The sequence below is a fragment of the Stigmatopora nigra genome, chromosome 3 (genome assembly GCF_051989575.1).
Source record: "Stigmatopora nigra isolate UIUO_SnigA chromosome 3, RoL_Snig_1.1, whole genome shotgun sequence".
Classification (NCBI taxonomy): Eukaryota; Metazoa; Chordata; class Actinopteri; order Syngnathiformes; family Syngnathidae; genus Stigmatopora; species Stigmatopora nigra.
Window position 1 is genome coordinate 18,317,791 of NC_135510.1, and position 22,180 is coordinate 18,339,970.

The 22,180-nt window shown below is 35.2% G+C and overlaps 1 protein-coding gene across 1 annotated transcript; it reads right to left on the bottom strand.

Moving 5' to 3' along the window:
* Positions 1-1,409: 1,409 nt before the first annotated feature.
* Positions 1,410-18,771, bottom strand: slc7a10a (solute carrier family 7 member 10a). The gene is made up of 11 exons (XM_077713210.1): positions 18,568-18,771; positions 10,827-11,031; positions 9,683-9,834; positions 6,143-6,268; positions 4,752-4,905; positions 4,126-4,249; positions 3,328-3,431; positions 3,140-3,236; positions 2,912-3,061; positions 1,869-2,046; positions 1,410-1,807 (listed from the first exon to the last, which is right to left on the bottom strand). The coding sequence occupies exons 1-11, from the start codon at positions 18,662-18,664 to the stop codon at positions 1,707-1,709; spliced, it is 1,488 nt and encodes a 495-aa protein (XP_077569336.1). The 5' UTR covers positions 18,665-18,771; the 3' UTR covers positions 1,410-1,706.
* Positions 18,772-22,180: the final 3,409 nt, after the last annotated feature.

Consider the following 22,180-nt stretch of genomic DNA (forward strand, 5'->3'; position numbering starts at 1 on the left):
CAATTTGTTCAATTTAAAGCCCTAAAACTATTATTATAACTTCAAACACTATACACATAATTCAACGAGAAGTTAACATTAAATTCATTTTTCTCTTATTTTTTGAATTTTCTGGAATGCAAAAGTAACCGAATTGGGATTACTAAGGAACCATATAAATACTGGAATGCTAACAAAAGTGTAGCCTGGATAAAAATATATATTTCTACATTTGAGCTAAGTACAAAACTACTGAATTGGAGTATTTTATCATGTTTTTTATTTAATGGTGTGAGTAAAAAAATAGCTTTTCGTTACTGTGCTTGGCATCAATAAAATTTGAGCATTTTGAACATTTAGTTGATTATTTTAATGCTAATAATTGAGCTGTAGCTAGCTTGTTAGCACTGCGGTCAAAGCTAATTGCTGCTATTGAAAAGATGCTACTTTTTAATGAGAAATGTATCCCTTAATTTCACATTTTTTTGGTTACAGTCTCATTCCAAGATGAGTCAGTCATTTTCTTCTAAAAAATGCTGAAAAACACTCAAAAAGCATCGATATAAGTTTTTGTTTTGCTTTTTTTTAAAGCTAATTTGGTCAGAAATCCAAAATTAATGATGCACTAGTGTCTTTTTTTCAATTTTTTTGGTTAAATAAAATAATTTCTAGATTTTTTTGTAAACAGGAAAGAAAGAATAATGAAATTTCAAGTGTTCAATATAATTTAATCCATTCTGGAATGAGTCTGTAACAGCATGATGTAGAAAAAGCTAATTATTGCCAGTACTTTCCAAGTATACATTTTTTTCACAACCAGAGATTAACAGGATTATGGATTAGAAAAACCCATATTAAAACATTTTGCATATAACAACATCTTTGGGTTACCAATATTATATTAAAAAAACAGGAAGAACCATGTACATAGCTAAAGAACAAGCAGTATAATAGTAGTTAATATGCATTTAAAATATAAATAAGTACCTCTTCTTTGTTGATTATCCTAACATAAAAGATGATATTTATAAATGTTAAGCTTTGTTCCCCTGACACAAATAAAAATATTTAATAAAAAAATCAACAGTAAGCAATAAGGCACAATTGCATGCATAAAATAGCTCAAATCCATCCAGGGATAAATTTTGGTAAAGATTTGTCCCAACAATTTAAGAAAAGAAAAAATGCATTCCTCTAGAGTAGCAGCAGGTGGTGCTGTTTGACTGGTTTAACCAATGAGAAAGTCCTTGTGGGAAAAGAACACTGAATAAATGCAAAAACGAATAGTAAAGTGTAGTTAGTCCTTTAAAAACACATTATTTAGGGAAATAAAAGTAATATTAAGTGTCTTTGCATTGATAATGACTTTTAAAAAATCATTAAAACTTAAATTAGTCTTTCAGGAACTGAAAAAAATGTCTTAGTGTCTAAAATGCATAAAAAAATGTATTTTTTTGTTTTGTTTTTAAATTGCAACCCACCCCTGGTCCTTTAAGGACCCCCTTGTGCGTCGGAAAAACTGGGAGTGCTGCATGCGGAGAAGCCTTGAGGTCCGGTGCGCGGGTTCGAGTCCCGTGGCGTACACAGAGAGATGTTTTGACCATTTGGGGCGGCACCCCCGGAAAAAAAAAGTGTGCATATTAGTCTGGTCTCTGTGTGTGTTGCTGTCCAAATTATCTACAACACAATGCAACATTTTACCCCAACCAGCAGATGGCGCTAAAGTTTCAATCTATGTCTTTGTCAGATGTGAGAGGCTGGCCTTCTACTGTATCCTGTTGAGGGAACATCACGTAGCACGTCTTCTGGCCCACATACGTCACTTTCTCTGCAAGGAGAAGAGAGGGAGATGATGAAGAAGATACGCAGGTAAGTTTGACGTCCATTACCTGTCATTCTGTATATCCACTTGGGTTTGTTTTTCCACCAGACGCCCACAAAGTAGACGGGCACCCCAGTGAGCACGATGACCATCCCCAGGCCGCACACCATTGGCTCAGAGTACAGACTGAAGCATAGAAGGACCACCCAGAAGAGCATGTAAGCAATGGGGATCAGTAGGTTGACCTGTCGAGAAAAAGGGGAGGGGCTTAGTTATTGTTGATTTCCGTTAGCAGTCGACCGGTACTGATTATTCATAGTTAGAGTTAGATAACTCGTATTTGGATATGATAGTCATTCTTTTTTGTGAACCGCTTTATCATCATAAGGGTGTTCAGGGGTGCTGGAGCCTATCTCAGCTGATTTCTGGATATGAGATGAATGAATTGGTAGCCTACTATGAAATGTGGGAGGAAACCGGAGTACCCGGAGAAAACCCACGCAGGCCTGGGGTGAAGATGAAAACTCCACACAAGTGGACCGAACTGGATTTGAACCCGGGACCCCAGAACTGTGAGGCTGACATGTAACCACTTAGGCGCCAATATTCATTTGCAGTTAAATTGTGAAAAAGTGTACAAAAAATAACAAAAATAAAAAATAAATTGGTGTACAAAAAAATTAAAATAAATTAAACATAAATTGGTGGTCAAAAATTATAATAATAATTCCCAAAACAAATATACACTTTATAATGAATGTTTTTAATGTATATTATTATTATAATTATTTAGAATTATCAATTAACACAGTTCTGGGGTCTTGGGTTCAAATCAAGGTTGGTTCACCTATGTGGAGTTTACATCTTCTCTCTGGGCCAGTGTGGGTTTTCTGTGGGTACTCCAGTTTCCTCCCACATTCTAAAGACATGCGTGCTAGGTTCGCTCGATGCTAAATTGCCCCTAGGTATGACTATGATTCATTGTTTGTCTCCTCCCCGATTAGCGAACCTTGTAAAATGACTCAGATTAAGCTACCGTATTTACTCGCATATAAGCCGCATTTGTCCACTGTAAGGGTTAAATGAGTGCGTTTTGATGGTCCGTAATACCTTAATTGGTCGCATCAGGTCCGGCTTCTTTTTGCGGAGGTAGATCAATCCGGCAATGGTGACGCCGTACGACAGATAATTGATGAAGGACACGTAGTTGATCAAATTGTGCGTCTCACCGATACATAGGATTAAGATGGTGGCGAAGCACTGTAAGAAAACCCAATAAAAATGGGTGTCTACTCACTTGTAGGCGGGGCTAAAGTTTTTTTTAGCATTGTTACTTACGCATAGCATCAATGCGGGTATAGGGGTACAGTTCTTAAGGTGGATCATTGCCAGTAAGTGTGGCAAATGTCCTTCTCTGGCTCCTGAGAAACATAACCTATACACACAAACGTACTTTTTTAAAATGAAAATACATGTATTGAAAGTTCAAGTATGCAAAAAAAAACTGCAATGTGTGTTTTTGTTACCTAGAAGAAGTGAATAGATAGCCGTTGATTCCCCCAAAAGTGGACAGGGCCACGGAAATTGGCATGATCCAGGAGAACATGCCCAGCAGCTTTTCACCAAAAGTCTAATGGGACAGTAAAAGACATGGGTGTCAAAGTGGTGGCCCGGGGGCCAAATATCGCCCGGTGAATCATTTTTTGCGGTCCGAGAAAGTAAATGATGAGTGCTGACTTTCTGTTTTAGGATCAAATTCAAATGAAGAGTATAGATGTATATTAAATTTCCTGATTTTGCCCCTTTTAAATGAATAATTGTCATTTTTAATCATTTTTTCTATGTTTTTAGTTCAAAAATCATTGAAAAATCTCAAAATGTATTAAAAAAAAGCTCAAATAAACATTGTTCTAGATCTATAAAAAAAACGAATATTCAGGGCTTTTAATCCAGTTCTTTTAATCCATTTACTTAAAAAAATATAAATACTATATCTTAGTTGGTCCGATGTATATAAAATTGCCTGATTTTCCCCCTTTTAAATCAATAATTGTCATTTTTTAATCCATTTTTTCTGTGTTTTTAGTTCAAAAATAATTTTGTAAAATCTAAAAATATATTTTAAAAAAGATAAAATAAACATCTATAAAAAACTGAATATTCAATGTTTTTAATCCAGTTATTTTAATCCATTTATAAAAACTATATATATAAATATTATACCTAAAATGGTCAGGCCCACATGAAATCAAGTTGACGTTAAACCAGCCCATGAACCAACCCGAATTTAGCCCAGGTGCCATAGTTTGGACACTACAGCTTACCACGGCCACGGCATTGGATGCCAGAAGCTCCTCAGGGGTCATAGAGGTGAAATAGGCGATGTTGGTCATGGTGTAGACTAGGGTCACCAGAGGGATGGAGATGTAAATGGCACGGGGGAGGTTCCTGCAAAAATAAGAGGAAAGTAGGCATTTATCGTTATTTCGCGACTATAAGGCGCACTGTATTATAAGGCGCACTGTCTATTTTGGAGAAAATTTAAGACTTTTAAGTGCGCCTTATAGTCGTGAAAATACGCTAATTGCTATTGACTTCCAGGTATGAAGCACTCACTACTTTACATTCACCTCTAGAGCCAGCCATTTTGGATTTTTTTTGTCTAAAATCTTGCCGTGGGGGAGGAGCTATATGATGGAAGATGTTGTGAACTAAGATGGCATCTGTATATTTAACAGTATCGTTTCAGTTCAGGCGTTTGTGTTTTTTTTAATATCCGACAGTGGTGGTTTTTGGTTTTCAGTTTTTCCATATATAAGGCGCACTGTATTATAAGGCGCACTGTCTATTGTGGAGAACATTTAAGACTTTAAAGTGCGCCTTATAGTGGTGAAAATACGCTATTTGGAAATGTTGGGTTTTGTCGAAAAGACGTTGGAGGGACACTCACTTTCTTGGCTCCACCACCTCCTCGGTGACGTAGTTGAGGAAGTTCCAACCGCTGTAAGCAAAGGAAGCCTGCAAAAAGGCAAGTGCTATCTGGCCCACCGATGGGTCTTGACTGAACTCAAAGGCAGCACTGGGCACCAGAGCGTCGTAGTAGCCTGGGGGAAAAGTGTAAACATAGTGACAGTTGGACATTAGTTTTATGTATATTTTCAAGACTTACTTTTCCTAAAAGAATTGGGTGTTTTTTATCTTATTTTATTTTTTAATTGTTTTTTTTTTTCAGTCATTAATGATGCAAACATTGGAAAAAAAAACATGATAGTCAGACTACTTATTGACATTGTTGACTACTTATTTAGTTATTTTGTATTATTATTATCTCATTTCCTGTACTGGTTTATCTTCACTAGAGTCGTGGGGGTGCCGGAGCTTAGTAAAAATGTACTGCCAGTTGTACATTAGTTTAGTTATAGATAAAATAATTCCGTTTTTCTATTTCATTTTATTTACATTTTTTAAATTGTTTTTTACATTTTTTATGTTTAATTAACAAAGTGGAAAACAGAAATTATATTTATTTTTAGATTTCATGAAATCCTTTCTTACCTAAAAACTAAAAAAAATGATTAAAAATTGCAATTATTGATTTAAAAAGCGGAAAATCAGGAAATATTCCCTAAACCATCTAAAACCTTTTGAATTTGATCCTAAAACCGAAAATGGGTATTATTATTTACATTTTTTAAATTGTTTATTTCAGTCAATAAACACAATAACAACAGGAACAAAACATCATAATCAGATTAAGTTGACTACTTATTTATTTTTACTTATTGTATTATTATCTATTGATTCTCAAAAAGTTACATTAATTATAATCAATTCTCATCTCATTTTCTGTACCGCTTTATCCTCACTAGAGTCGCAGGGGGTGCTGGAGCCTATCCTAGCCTAATGTGGGAGGAACCTGGAGTACCCGGATAAAACCCACACAGGCCCGGAAAGAACATGCAAACTCCACACAGGTGGACCGACCCGGATTTGAACCCCGATCCACTACTGCGAGTCCGACATGCTAACCACTCATCCACTGGGCTGCCCTATTTATTAATTATTTATTCATTATTATTATTTATATACTACTAGTGCACAACATGGTGAACCTTTAAATCTCATTACACTTAGATAATGACAATAAAAGCATTCAATTCAAAACAAGACAACAACACCACAAATTATCCTTTGACAGTCATAAACATATCACATATGGCGTTCTCTCTTGTAGGCTAACAAGAATTCAGTGTCATTTAAATGCAAGAACAGCTAAAAAAAAACACAAAAGTGGTAAAGTGTAACGGAAGTTGGCGCAAAAAAGCTCATTAGCGTTCTTACCTCGGCCAATTTGAACCAGTCCCACAATGATGATGAGACCCAAAGCTAGCAGCTTCCCCACCGTGAACACATCCTGGATTCTGGTTGCCCAGCGCACGCTGTAGCAGTTCACCCATGTCAGGAATACTGCAATACACACAAAAAAAACATATATATTCCATATTTTATCACAAAAATCTCGCATATAAGCCGTATTTGTAACTAAAAAAAATGACTGAATCAAGGGTACGGCTTATATGCGCACAAGACTTGCTATACTCTTTTTCACCAGTAGATGTCAGTTAAGTAACTTGTACTATTTGTTGGTTATTTTCAGTTTTGCGATAAGAAAACAACCATTACTGGATGGATGCATTTATTATGATATTGACCCTAATAATGTGATTTTGATTCATACAGTATATCAGAAATACCACGTGCGATGATTTTTTTAAAGATTTTCTCTTAAAAGTATCACATTTGTACTCCCAAAAAAACATGAATATGGAGGGGAAAATTGTTAATCAGGGGCGGCTTATACGTGAGAAATTGTCAAATTCAACGTTTTTAGGCAATTTTAAGGGTGTGGTTTATACGTGGGGAGGCTTATATGTGAGAAATTGAGAAATTCAAGTTTTTTGGCAAATTTTAAGGGTGTGGCTTATATGTGGGGAGGGTTATATGTGAGAAATAGTCAAATTCAAGTTTTTTTGGGCAATTTTAAGGGTGTGGCTTATACGTGGGGAGGCTTATATGCGAGAAATAGTCAAATTCAACATTTTTAGGCAATTTTAAGGGTGTGGCTTATGCATGGAGAGGCTTATATGCGAGAAATAGTCAAATTCAACATTTTAAGGGTGCGGCTTATACACAAGGAGGCTTATATGCGAGTAAATACTACTTAAGTACTTCAAAAAAATCCTGTACAAAAGTTGTTATACGGCATACACAATTTGAAATGATCAAAAACTATAAAATATGGGAAAAAACATAAAGTTGACAGGTATGCTAACATATCCTAGCGGTACTGTAGATTTTTTTCTGTACCAAGAAAATCCGCAAAAAGGGGACACTGAATTCTTGACCGTTTTCAAGGGTTTTTAGCGCACAAGTGTGCAAGTTTTTTTGGGGGGACTTCATGGCCTTTTCAGCACTCTTTCTCACAGTGGGGGGCGTTCTAGAGCATCCATCAAGGGGCAAAACTTTTCCTCCCACCACTCAAACTGCTTCCGCTGTGAATGTTTGGCCACAGAGCCAGCTGATGAAGAACCCCCGCACCCCCTCTGACCCGCGACCCCCGACCCTCAACCCGCTTTGACGCCGGAGAGTCGCCCTCGCCAACAGCGTTCGTCTTTTTGCAGGTAAATCTGTGTCGGCATGATTTAATTATGTACAAAAAACTGTTGGAGGTACTTTTAAGATAAAATAATAGAAATTTAAAGTAAATTAGTTAATTTAAAAAACAGTTGGAGGTACTTTTAAGATAAAATGATAGCAATTTAAAATAAATTAAGTAATTCATTTAAAAAAACAGTGGGAGATGCTTTTAAGATAAAATTATAGAAATTTAAGATAAATTAATTAATAAAAAAACGGGAGGAGGTATTTTAAGATAAAATGATAGAAATTTAAAACAAATAAATTAATTAATAAAAACGGGGGTACTTTTAAGATAAAATGATAGAAATTGAAATTAAGTTAATTAATTTAAAAAACAGCTGGATGTACTTTTTATGATAAAATGATAGATATCTAAAATAAATTAATGCATTAATTAATAAAAACAGCTGGAGGCACTTTTAAGATAAAATAATATAAATTACCATTAATTAATTAATTACAAAAAACTGGAAGGAAATTTTAAGAGAAAATGATAGAAATTTAAAATAAATTAATTAATTAAAAAAACATTGGGAGGTACTTTTAAGATAAAATGATGGGAATTTAAAATTAATTAGTTTAAAAACTGTTGGAAGTACTTTTAAGATAAAATAATAGAAATTTTAAATAAATAAATCTGGTACTTTTAAGATATTGAGGAATACATTCACTTTGAGACAAAGTTTTAGAAGATAAAATGAGATTCTATTTTTTTTTACATTTTTTATTTTCAATTAACAAAGTGGAAAACAGAAAATATATTTATTTTTAGATTTCATGAGATGCTTTCTTACCTAAAAACTAAAAAAAAATGATTAAAAAATTGCAATTATTGATTTAAAAAGCGGAACATCAGGAATTACTCCCTCCACTACACAGAAAATATATACATCTATACAGAAAATTGGTATTGTTTCCAAAAAAAGTATACATTTACACTAAAATGGTTGACTGAAGCAAAAGTCAGCTACTGCTACATACTAAGGTAAATTCCTTCTATGGAATGTGGTCGTTAAAGTCAAGCCTGCAGTAACAAAACTCTTGACATTTTCCCCTTTTTCCCATGTTGCTGCTGCTGCAGTATACGTTGAAGAGAAACTTCAGTCAAAAATGTCACATGTACCGCATTCCTGCGGTTAAAGTTGACACTCGCGCGCTGCACCCACTTCAAACTCAACGTTTACAATTACTACTTCCCCAAAAATCCAATTTTTCTATAAAAAATCAAGTTCATTCAAGTTGTATCCTTGTTAAAAACATTTAACATTTTTGTCTGAAACCGGACTTAAAGTATTTAGTTTAAAGTATTTAGTTATCTTAGTTTTTAGTATACCTCTTTATACATAGCTGTCAACTTAAAAGTTTTTCCTGTATTTTATACTTTTTTTGATCATTTCAAATTGTGTACTTATTTGTACTGGAAAAAAAGGTTTTAAAAAGTACAGTAATCCCTCAATTATCGCGTTTAATGTAGACCAGACATGGTCGTGATAAACAAAAAAAAAACAGAAATGTAGGGTCACCACTATTTTTAATTTTTTTTCTTACAAAAAATAATTTTAAAAAATGTCCTCAGATAAAAAATTTAATTGGAAAAAAATGTCCTTAGACAAAAAATGTAATAAAAAATGTCCTTAGACAAAAAAATGTAATTAAAAATGTCCTCAGACAAAAAATTATTTGAAAAATGTCCTTATATAAAAAAAAATGTAACAATAAATGTCCTCAGACAAAAAAAAGGAATTAAAAATGTCCTCAGACAAAAAAACATAATTTAAAAAATTTCCTTAGACAAAAAATGTAATAAACAATGTCCTCAGACAAAAAATGTTTAAAAAAATGTCCCTAGACAAAAAATCTGCGATGTAGTGAAGCTGCGGTATTTGGGGGATTACTGTAATACTTGATTTGCTGTTTTTTTTTTTTTTTTATTGGCAAGAAAGAACTATTGATGAAAGAAAACTATTTTAAAATAATTAGGATATTAGATCATATTGAGATTTATTTATTTATTTTTTGGCAAAAAGGGGCCACAAAATGTTAAAATGTATCATCTTTTTAGGTTTGGCAGTTCTGGTTAGCAATTTTTGTAGTACAAGCAGATTGTCTAAAATAAACCAAAAATATGGACTGATTTGAAACTGATGGTAAATTGTCCAAAAATGGGACGGCGTTACTCACGAACGCAGATGGTGGCCAGCAGCCGGGTGGCGGCGTAAGGCGTCTGGCAGTTCTGGAAAGCCGGCTGGAGCACGTAGTTGGCGAAAGTCAGAGCGATGACGGCTAGCGTGGTGGGGTACATGATCAACACGGCGCTCCATAGCAACAGGAAGCTGAGGCCCACACAACAAGACGCCAACACACTTATTTAGGAAAATGTCAAATAAAAATCAAATATACATATATCTATATCTATACATCTATATTTGATATATAGCTATATCTATATAGATATAGCTATATCTATTTAGATATAGCTATATATCTATATAGATAAATCTTTATAGATATGGCTATACATCTATATAGATATATCTATATATCTCTATATCTATATATCTTTATATCTATATATCTTTATATCTATATATCTATATATCTTTATATCTATATGTCTATATATCTATATATCTATATATCTATACATCTATACATCTATACATCTACACATCTTTACATCTATATGTCTATATATCTATATATCTATATATCTATACATCTATACATCTATACATCTACACATCTTTACATCTATACATCTATAACTTTATACTACTATAGCGCTATACATCTAAACCTCAATACCTCTATACCGCTATACCTCTATACATCTATACCTCTATACCGCTATACATCTATACCTCTATACATCTATACATCTATACCTCTATACTTCTATACATCTATACATCTATACATCCATACATCCATACATCTATACCTCTATACATCTATACATCTATACATCCATACATCCATACATCTATACATCTATACCTTTATACTGCTATACCTCTATACTGCTATACCTCTATACCGCTATACCTCTATACATCTATACATCTATACATCTATACATCCATACATCCATACATCCATACATCCATACATCCATACATCCATACAACCATACAACCATACATCTATACATCCATACATCTATACATGTACCCTCGATTCAGTTATCATTTTCTGTTTGACAAATGCGGCTTATATGCGAGTAAATACGATGGCTTAATCTGAGTTATTTGGCAATTTGGTGAGTATTTTTTTAATAATTCCCGCAATCCTGCACAAGGACATAGTTATAAATTTGTAGTCTTACCCGACAAGGCCGCCAAAGATCTCCGTCACGTAGGAGTAGTCTCCGCCCGATTTGGGAATGGTGACGCCCAGTTCGGCGTAACACATGGAACCCAGCACGCAGATCCCGCCTCCGCACACCCAAACGATGAGTGAAAGTCCGACCGAGCCGGCATGCTCTAGGACTCCTTTGGGGGACACGAAGATGCCCGAACCGATGATGTTTCCTGCCAAGAAGGAACACACTAAATATTAACTTTAAATTTAACTTATTGAAAGTAAATGATGAGTGGTGACTTTCTGTTTTAGGATCAAATTAAAATGAAGAGTATAGATGGATATTAACTTTCCTGATTTTGCCCCTTTTAAATCAATAATTGTCATTTTTTAGTCATTTTTTCTGTGTTTTTAGTTCAAAAATCATTTTGTAAAATCTAAAAATAAATATAAAAATAGCTAAAATAAACATTGTTTTATATCTATAAAAAATGGAATATTCAGGGATTTTAATCCAGTTCTTCTAAAACAATAATTGTAATTTTTTAACACATTTTTTCTGTGTTTTTAGTTCAAAAATCATTTTGTAAAATCTAAAAATAAATATAAAAATAGCTAAAATAAACATTGTTTTATATCTATAAAAAATGGAATATTCAGGGATTTTAATCCAGTTCTTCTAAAACAATAATTGTAATTTTTTAACACATTTTTTCTGTGTTTTTAGTTCAAAAATCATTTTGTAAAATCTAAAAATATATTTTAAAAAAGATAAAATAAACATTGTTTTATATATAGAAAAAACCGAATATACCTGGATTTTAATCCAGTTCTTTTAAATCAATAATTGTCATTTTTTAATCCACTTTTTTCTGTGTTTTTAGTTCAAAAATAATTTTGTAAAATCTAAAAAAATATATACAAAAAAAATCTAAAATAAACACGGTTTTAGATCTATAAAAACTGAATATTCAAGGCTTTTAATCCAATTATTTTAATCCATTTATAAATAAAAAAATCTAACTATTATTGTAATTCTTTAATCAATTTTTTCTGTTTTTAGTTCAAAAATCATTTTGTAAAATCTAAAAATATATCTAAAAAAAGCTAAAATAAACATTGCTTTAGATCTATAAAACCGGAATAGTCAGGGCTTTTAATCCAGTTCTTTTAATCCATTTATAAACAAAAAAATCAAAATATTCTATCTAAAATGGTCCGGCCCACGTAGAATCAAGTTGACGTTAACACGTCCCGCGAACCAACACGAGTCTGACAGCCTTTCTTTATACTGCCAACTTGTCAGTGAAATAATACTTTCCATTGTGCCAGTTACGGTAATCCGTATGAAAGAAATGTCTTTTGTGTAATGTCCAAAAAGACTAAATGCGGGACACTTGTAGAGTAAATGCACTTAAGCGGCAGCAGTTCCTGGCTTTCAATGGCAGTCGGAAAGTCGTGTTTTGCTTTCGGCATAGTAATGGACTTCCCTCTGATTCACAACCAATGGGGGGGTTCGATTTATGACCTTTCCTTTCTTTGGCTCCCTTACCCTTCTTTCGTCAGTACTCGGAATCGAGATCGCTATTGGTCCACCGAATGAAGTTTTCACATCGAACTATTGGATTTTATACCCTCGTTTTATTACTTAAATCTCCTAATATTACTCAAAAAGCACTTTTGTGGTCACATTATGTATTATTATATATGAACAAGACATTACATGGACAAACGTTGAAGTCCTAGAAAATAAACAACTTCTGTTTCACATAATATAAAGTCAAGAAAATGTATTTTCTCGCATATAAGCTGTTTTTGTAAGTAAAAAAATGTTGATTGAATCAAGGGTAAGGCTTATATGCGCACATTACTTGCTATACTCTTTTTCACCAGTGGATGTCAGTTAAGGAACTTTTACTATTTGTTGGTTATTTTCTGTTTTGCAGTAAGAAAACAACCATTACTGAATTAATTACTATCTTCCTTATGATATTGAGCTTAATAATGTGCTTTTGGTTCATACAGTATTTTATAAATAGCATGTGTGATGATTTTTCTTAAGATTTTCCATTCAAGGTAACATATTTGTATTCTTTATTAAAACAATGAATATGGAAGTGAAAATTGTGTTTCAGGGGGTGGCTTATACGCGAGAAATTGGCAAAATCAATGTTTTTAGGCAATTCCAAGGGTGTGGCTTATATGTGGGGTGGCTTATATGTGAGTAAATACCACTTAAGTACTTTAAAAATTTCAGAATTCAGAATTCTGTGCAATATTTTAGAATTATGTGAATTTTTTTAGAATTCTGTGCAGTATTTAAGAATTATGTGCAATATTTTAGAATTATGAGCAAATTTTTAGAATTATGTGCAATATTTTAGAATTTTGTGCAATATTTTAGAATTATGTGCAATATTTTTGAATTATGTGCAATATTTTTGAATTATGTGCAATATTTTAGAATTATTCGCAATATTTTTGAATGATGTGCAATATTTCAGAATTATGTGCAATATTTTAGAATTATGTGCAATATTTCAGAACTCACCTAGCCAGGATGCGACTTTTTATACTTTTAAAAATAAAAATTGTAATTTTAAGGCGGCTTATATGCCAGCAAATACGGTAAATCCCTTTTAATATTACAACTTTTTTTTAAACTCTCAATATTACATCAATCCAGTTGCCGTTACATAAAAATAAGGAACAAAATGACTTCAATCTCTTAATATTACAATTTAAATCCTGCTATAGTTCATCTTTGATTGAATATACCTCATATTTCAATTTTAAAATCCTAAAAGTTTGTCATTCCCCGCAACTTTTCTGAGAATAAGCGGCACAGAAGTTGATATATTTTTTTAATGGCTTCCTCTTACGCCGCTAGCTATTCGAACTAACTGTCATATCGTCAAGAAATGCCTCCAAGTTTGCGTGCGCGCCAACGAAATGTCATTTTTAGGGCATTCCACGGCCCGCCCGGCACGCCATGGCCGCCCCGTGGCACCACATCAAAGGCCAGTTGCGTTCCCAGCATTCTCGGTCCTCCGCTAATGATGCAACATCGACGGAGATGAGCGTTGGTTCGTGCCTGTCGCCTTCGCTGACGGAGGCCACGTCAGATGTTGCGTAAGCGCTCTCTTGCCTTTGTTATGTCATGAACTGCCCCCAAAACAACCCCGACGCTGGTGCCAAACCGGCAGCCCGCGGGCCGGAGGTGTACCGGTCTCATTTGCGGGTATATTTTCAGTTTTTTTGTCAAAACATTGGACGCCTTGTCCAATAGGGCGCTAGCATGACACTAGGCTAGCGTATGTTATGCTATTTGCTAGCATACCTATGTTATGCTAGCGTATGTTATGCTAGTCGCTTGTGTAGCAATGTTATTGCTAGTGTATGTTAGGTTATCCGCAAGCATACCTATGTTATGCTAGCGTATGTTATGCTAGCCGCTTGCGTAGCAATGTTATGCTAGTGTATGTTAGGGTATCCGCTAGCATACCTATGTTTTGCTATCCACTAGCGTACAAATGTTATGCTATCCGCTAGCATACCTATGTTTTGCTATCCGCTTGTGTGTGTGTTATGCTAGCCGCTTGTTTAGCTATGTTATGCGAGCGTATTTTATGATATCCACTAGCATGTGTTATGCTAGCCGCTTGCATAGCTATGTTATGCGAGCGTATGTTGTGCTATCTGCTAGCATACCTATGTTATGCTATCCATTAGCATGCCTATGTTTTGCTATCCGCTAGTGCACCTATGTTTTGCTATCTACTAGCGTATGTTATGCCATCTACTAGAATACCTATGTTATGTTAGCCACTAGTGCACCTATATCATGTTAGTCACTAAGGTACCTATGCTATGCTATCCCATATATCATGCTAGTCGCTAGCGTACAAATGTTATGCTATTCGATAGTGTACCTATGTTATGCTACCGCTAGCGTACCTATGTGATGCTAGCCGATAGCGTACCTATGTTTTGCTACCGCTAGCGTACCTATGTGATGCTAGCCGCTGGGGTAACTGTGATGCTAGCCGCTAGCGTAGCGGAAGTGCTGTAAAATTAACTAATTAAACGCTATTGATAATGATACATTTTACTTAAACAGACTTAAGATACTAACATTTTTAGATATCCAATCCATTTTGCCTTTTTTTTTTAAATTTTCTAATCTGAAAATGTTGTATCTAGAGGCATATGTAAGTAGAGGTGTGAAGATATCCTCCTATGCTATTAAGGCTAAAACAACAAACAGCTTCCAGTCAAAAAACGGCTGATCAAAGACATGCTAATAGGCTCAACTAGCACGTGAGCAAGTATTTGCCTATAACTTGCGTTCCTAAGAAAACTGACACTATTGTTCCCCTGCGGCCGATACATAAGATGACGCCCTCCCTCCCCCCTTCTCATTTTGCCTCCCCCCACGCCAGAAGCTAACGTCACGGCTAAAAAGGAACTCGTGGAATGGAGTCATGTGAACGCAATGAAACGCTGCCAAATTTACAGTGCTCCCAGTTGACAGTCAGATAACACTGGTGAGGACACCCCTGATGTTAAGGAAATGTATTTATGTCCTCCCTTGATACTTTCTGCTAAAAAATACCCAGAATTTATCTCATTATGACATTATTGTCTCTGTCTCAGGGAATCACAGCTGTCCCAAGATGGCTGACTTGAGTGTATACAGTATTCCAGTGTGTATATTGTATACATTGGATGCCAGCACGATTTTATGGCTATGAGTATCGTCTTACGTTTGTTTTAGACTCTCCCCATGAAACCCCTTAGGGGCCCGGGCATGACTGCGCCCCCCTAAGCTCCGCCCCCGTCATGTGTGTGTATGTGGGTTTTTTTTCTTTTTGGATTGGATAACTTTATTCATATAGTTTCATAGCTTGGTATTGGTAGTGTGTTTTAGACATGGATGGGATATAAAATTGACGAGTTGAGTTTTACACTTTAATGATTAATTTGTAACTAATTGTATGTTTTTTGAAGACCAATTAATCGTTTTGAAATATTTAAAAAAAATGTTTTATGTCATTCTTTACTATTCTTCTTAAAAGTAATATTTCTTAAAATATTTGAAGAAATATCATTTTTTAGAAAATATTCAAGACTAGTATAACTTTAAAAAAAATAATAATTTAATGATTTTATGGTCATTATACAATATAATGAGATTTAAATGATTTATTTAAAAAACATAACAGATATTTGTTAAAAAAAATCTCATCATGTTCTCAAAAAAACAAATTTACTTACTTATTACTTACTTATTTATAGTTTTTGGTTCCAGCTAAAATGTTAAACCCATATAAAAAAATAAACAATAATTGATAAGAGCCCATTAATCAACCCATAAAAAACCTTAAAAATCAGCGATTAACTATCAAAATAAAATTCCCCAGTAGCCCTATTTTACACTTAAATAAATAAAAACTTCAAACTATTCTTTGTAATTTTCCCAATTACAAAAGTGACTTTTTTAGGAACACTTTTCCGTCAAAACAGCTCATTAAAACATCCGAATTATGGCTTTTCCATGGAGTCCCATGTTGTTAAAGTAGCAATCCCAGCATGCAATGGGTGCCTTTCCACTGCAATAACATTGACGCATATCCTGTTTCACACTCCATTTTGGTCCGCTGACATGCAAACGACGTGCTTATGTTGGACGGGACCAAGCTACTCTTCATATCGGCATAAATCATAGTGAAGCAGCACCCCAAAAATAACTGCCCGACTTTGTAGCTCATTTATACAGGCAGCCAATAAGTTAACAACATATCTGGCAACTTGTGTCAATCCTGTGTTTTATACCATTTTGATCATGTACGCCGTATTACAGTAATCCCTCAAATATCGCGGTTAATGCCGACCAAACATGGCCGCGAGTAGGGTTATCCCTATTATGACTATATTTATGGGGGACTTTATTAAAAATATAAATATTTTAAATGTTTAATAGCAGAAAAAAATCTCAAAGAAGTTATTTTGTAATAAGTAAAGTTTTTTTAATAGAGGTTTTTTTTGTAAAGCGATCTCATACCCATTTCGGTTTTAATCTGGATTGTCTCAGTTACTGGTTTCAGTGGGGTTTTTTTCGAGTTAGTCAGAGCAGAATGGCGGAGCTTGTTCGCTAATACGAGAGAAGTATATATAGTACTTCTTGTTGGCAAGTAGTCATACGTTATCCTATTGCGAGGACATTTGTGGGTATTATTTTGGGAATATTTTGAAGGGAAGACAAAAGCAAACAACCCGCCATAGGTTGCATCTGAAAGTCCGGGTGGAGGCGGGGCCAATAGAGCCAAGAAAGGTATCAAAATCAACCCCCAAAAAATAGAATTAAGTTTAGTGTAAGGTTAGATTAAACTTATTTTTTGAGTCTGCCTGCATTGTAATCCAAGTTAATTTAAATTTGTTTGTTATGTTACGAGCGTGTTGCCATGCAAAAAGTCTGATTTTAGTACTATCAAACACATTTTAGTACTATTAAACCACTACTTAATTATCACTTTGTTAATAGATGGCGAATTACAACAAACAAAAAATTTTTCCAATCCAATATCCTGTTTTGGGTGCTTTTTTAAGAGGGTTGGAACAAATTCATTAGTTTTTAGTTCATTTCTATGGGAAACGTTCATTTGAGTTACGAGTGAATTGACATACGAGCTCAGTCCCGGAACGCATTAAGCTCGTATCTCGAGGTACCACTGTAGTTTCGTTTTCATAGGCCAACGGTATCAGACTCGGATTGGTTCTCGGGCCGTATTAACGTCAACTCCATTTCATGTGGGCCGGACCATTTTAGATATAGTAATATTTATATATATTTTTTTATAAATGGATTAAACGAACTGGATTAAAACCCCTGAATATTCAGTTTTTTATAGACCTAAAACAACGTTTTCCAATTCAATTCAATTCCATTTTTTTTATATACATTTTTAGATTTCACAAAATGATTTTTGAACTAAAAACACAGAAAAAAATATTTAAAAATGACAATCATTCATTTAAAAGGGGCAAAAAAATCAGGAAATACAACACCCATCCATACTCTTCATTCTAATTTCATCCTAAAACACAGCCCCCACTCATCACATACTTCCCCGGACCACCCAAAACAATACACCGATCCAAACCTTGCCCTCGTACCGCCACTTTAACAAAAATCACATAAACTATCCCTTCTTAAACACATAAAACTCAAACAATAGACACCCCTTGTTACCATATGCTCATCTTCCAGCACCTTATTGTCAATACCACCAATAAATTTACTTTTTAAACCCCAAAAATACAATAATCCAGCCCACATGGAGTATATTAAGCACAAATTTGTAAAAGTAGTGCGTAAAACGAGCTTGTGGGAGGGTTGCCATTCACTTCCTGCACTTTTAGCATCCAGCCTCCACTCTACATCAACTACTACTACTACATGATCGATATATTTCTTCTCCAGGCAAACGCACGCATGTTTTTTTCCAGGCCAGCCACGTAGGCAAGCACTTTCCCCCAAAAAAATCCGCCCCCCCAAAAAAAACCAACACAAAATCCAGTCTAAAACATCATCCCACCCACTCGTATAATAATAAAACAAAACAACGCTTTTTTTGGCATTAAAACGCTGCTTTGAGTCACGAATGCGCGCAACCGTAGCTCAAAGTTGAACCGTCTTTTAAGATGTTCGGATTTGGAAGCAGTCGAACTAAAAAAAAGGCGCACAAAAAAAGTCACGCACTTACCGATGATGATGGCGCAGGCGCTCAAAAGACCGATTTCCTTTTTCAAAGTCACCCTGCCGTCGTCCTCCTTGTCCTTCTTTCGTTTCTTGTCCCCCATCGTCCCCGGTGCCGACCCACTTCCAGCGGGGCCCCCTTAAGAGTGTCGACTTCCGAAAGCGTACAAGACCCAAAAGTACTCGGAGGAGGGCGGCCCTTATTAATATCACATACACACACACACATACACACATAAACGAAACCGTAACGTGGGAGATTTGCGCATGCGCAGAGCTCACCATTTCGCTTCATCAGGTGGCCTGTGGATTACATTGGCCGCTTTTATTCTTATTAAAACCCTCATTATAAAGTATTTTAATCAGTTTTAATTAGGTTAGAACCCAAAATTCACCCCACCAACAGTTTTTTTTGAAATAATTTGATTTTTTTGTTATATGGATTGCAGGGTAGGTTGATGTATATAGTAGGGGTGTCACATTTTTGGGTTTTATTTGCTAGGTACTTATGGTATAATTATATAATTATAATAATTCGTCATTTTACCTCACTGGCTGTTTTTTATTATTTTAAATTTGATTTTTTTTTTGTTATATGGATTGCAGAGTGCGTTGATATACAGTAGGGGTGTCAATTTTTTGGGCGATTTTATGGTTTTATTAGTTGGGCACTTATGATATGATTATAGTAATTCGTCATTTTACCTCACTGGCATTTAAAAATATATGATAATTCGATTTTTTTGTTATATGGATTGCAGGGTGGGTTAATGTATACAGTAGGGGTGTCCATTTTTTTGGGTGATTTTAAGGTTTTATTTGTTGGGCACTTATGATATGATTTTAATAATTTGTCATTTTACCTCACTGGCAGTTTTTTTTTAATTATTTTGAAGTAATTTGGATTTTTTTGTTATATGTATTGCAGGGTGGGTTGATGTATATAGTAGGGGTGTCAATTTTCTGGGCGATTTTACGGTTTTATTTGCTAGGCACTTATTGTATGATTATGATAATTTGTCATTTTTATTCCTTTAATCTGCCCTGTGATTGGCTGGCCAACAATTCAGAGAGGGTTTCAAATTGGCCAATTAGACTTAACAAAGCACTCCAGAGCCAAGATTCGGACCAGAAATTCCAGATCTGTGAGCTAGTTATACCATCGTAAAAGCCGCTTTTGCGTGGGTGATGACAATTTGTTCAAGTAGGTCACGAGTGAAAGCCAGAAGCGGAAAGATACTGATCAATTTATGCCGTGCTGTCATTTTTTCTGTGCATGAAACCCACTTCCTGTTGTTTCAGCTTAAGTAGCGGGACGACTTCCAAGTGGAAGGAAATGTCTCAAAGCTTTACCACACACACACACACACACATACACATACACACACTTTCTTTATTAGTGTAATTTTCACAATCACAGCCGTTAAAACATTGAGTAAATTGATCTATTTTTAGGCCAGTGTTTTGTTTGTTGTGTTGTGTTGACATGTTCATAATTTTTAAAAATGTGGACAAACCGGACGCTACTCCTGTTAAAACGCAGTAGTAGTAGTAGTAGGGGATTTTGTTCTGCATCCAGTAGATAGAGCTGTAGTATTAGTAGTGCTGGTAGTAGAAGTAGTAATAGTAGTAGTAGTAGTAGTAGTAGTAGTAGTAGTAGTAGTAGTAGTAGTAGTAGTAGTAGTAGTAGTAGTAGTAGTAGTAGTAGTAGTAGTAGTAGTAGTAGTAGTAGTAGTAGTAGTAGTAGTAGTAGTAGTAGTAGTAGTAGTAGTAGTAGTAGTAGTAGTAGTAGTAGTAGTAGTAGTAGTAGTAGTAGTAGTAGTAGTAGTAGTAGTAGTAGTAGTAGTAGTAGTAGTAGTAGTAGTAGTAGTAGTAGTAGTAGTAGTAGTAGTAGTGGTTGTGGTTGTAGGAGTAGGAGTAATAGTAGTAGGAGTAGTATGAGTGGTAGTAGTAGGAGTGGTAGGAGTAATAGTAGTAGTAGTAGGAGTAGGAGTAATAGTAGTAGGAGTAGTATGAGTGGTAGTAGTAGGAGTGGTAGGAGTAATAGTAGTACTAGTAGTCACGGTAGTAGTAGCGGTAGTAGTAGGAGTAGAAGGAGTAATAGTAGTACTAGTAGTAGCGGTAGTAGTAGGAGTAGAAGGAGTAATAGTAGTACTAATAGTAGCGGTAGTAGTAGGAGTAGAAGGAATAATAGTAGTACTAGTAGTAGCGGTAATAGTAGCGGTAGTAGTAGGAGTAGAAGGAGTAATAGTAGTACTAGTAGTAGCGGTAGTAGTAGGAGTAGTAGGAGTGGTGGCAGTAGTAGTACTAGTAGGAGTGGTGGCAGTAGTAGTACTAGTAGGAGTGGTGGCAGTAGTAGTACTAGTAGGAGTGGTGGCAGTAGTAGTACTAGTAGGAGTGGTGGCAGTAGTAGTACTAGTAGGAGTGGTGGCAGTAGTAGTACTAGTAGGAGTGGTGGCAGTAGTTTTAGGAGTAGTAGTAGTAGTAGTAATGGGGGATTTTGTTGTACATCCAGTAAATAGAACTGTAGTAGTAGTGGTTGTAGTAGTAGTAACAGTAATAGTAGTAATAGGGGATTTTGTTGTACATCCAGTAAATAGAGCTGTAGTAGTAGTGGTTGTAGTAGTAGTTGTTGTAGTAGAAGTAACAGTAGTAGTAGTAGTAGTAGTAGTAGTAGTAGTAGTAGTAGTTTTTGACATAGGAAAGAAAAGCCCGATTTCCCAACTCTCCGTCCTGGTTTGGTCGGCGTACGGGGCAGCCGGAGTTCCCTCGGCCCGGCAGCGAGGGCGGCATGGCAACGGCGCCTCTGCCGCCGCGCTTCCTGTCGAGGGTCCAACGGCGGTTGTTGGCCTGCCCCGTGCCCCCCTACTTGTGCTTTGAGAGGCCGTGCACTCACAGACGTCTCTGTGTGCCTTTTGTGTCCGGACAAATGAGCGGAAAAGGCAAAAAAAAGTGGCCACAGTTTGCCGCGACGCGAGCTCAACGCCGACACGTTTTCCAAGAACAATATGGCCAAATTCATCAATTCGGTTGAATTGTTGTCAACTGACATTATACCTTTTTTCCATGTCATTTTGTATATATTTTTCCCCCTCAAAGAAGTTTTTCTTCTATTTTTTGTTGTCAGCAAGTGAATAAAAATAGACAAAATTATTTAAATAAAACTAAATTTTAAACTACACAACATTGCTGTAATATGATTAATATGTTTTTATGTATTTATGCTTAAGAAAACACTTCCATTCTAGTTTTCCTACTTAAGAGTTCACATTTGTACTCTCACACATGGATTCATGTTTTTGTTATGTTATTATTGAATTAGATACGTATTTGGAAAGTAATAAATCGGGGATTTGTGTTTTTATTATTCTTTTCTTTTATGATTTCACACAGAGATCATATTTCATCATCTTTTTTTGCAGGTGAGGTGAAACTGCTGGATACATCAGGAGCCTCTACTGCACTCTAGTGGCCAACACATGTCTGTGCACCTTCTTTGGATTTGTTCCCTTTGCACGAAAAAGTAAGTTGAATTGTTTTTTATATTTAAGTTTTTCAGAAGGAAATAAAGAATAGATGACTGCACTTCTAGTTAAATCCACTAGTCGGCAGTAGTTAGT

Coding starts and splice junctions, on each gene's coding strand:
- slc7a10a (XM_077713210.1), bottom strand. CDS start 18,664: ATGGGGGACAAGAAACGAAAGAAGGACAAGGAGGACGACGGCAGGGTG. Junction 6,269..9,682: donor GCTGGCCACCATCTGCGTTC/GTGAGTAACGCC, acceptor TGTGTATTGCAG/TATTCCTGACATGGGTGAAC. Junction 4,250..4,751: donor GAGGTGGTGGAGCCAAGAAA/GTGAGTGTCCCT, acceptor TTATTTTTGCAG/GAACCTCCCCCGTGCCATTT.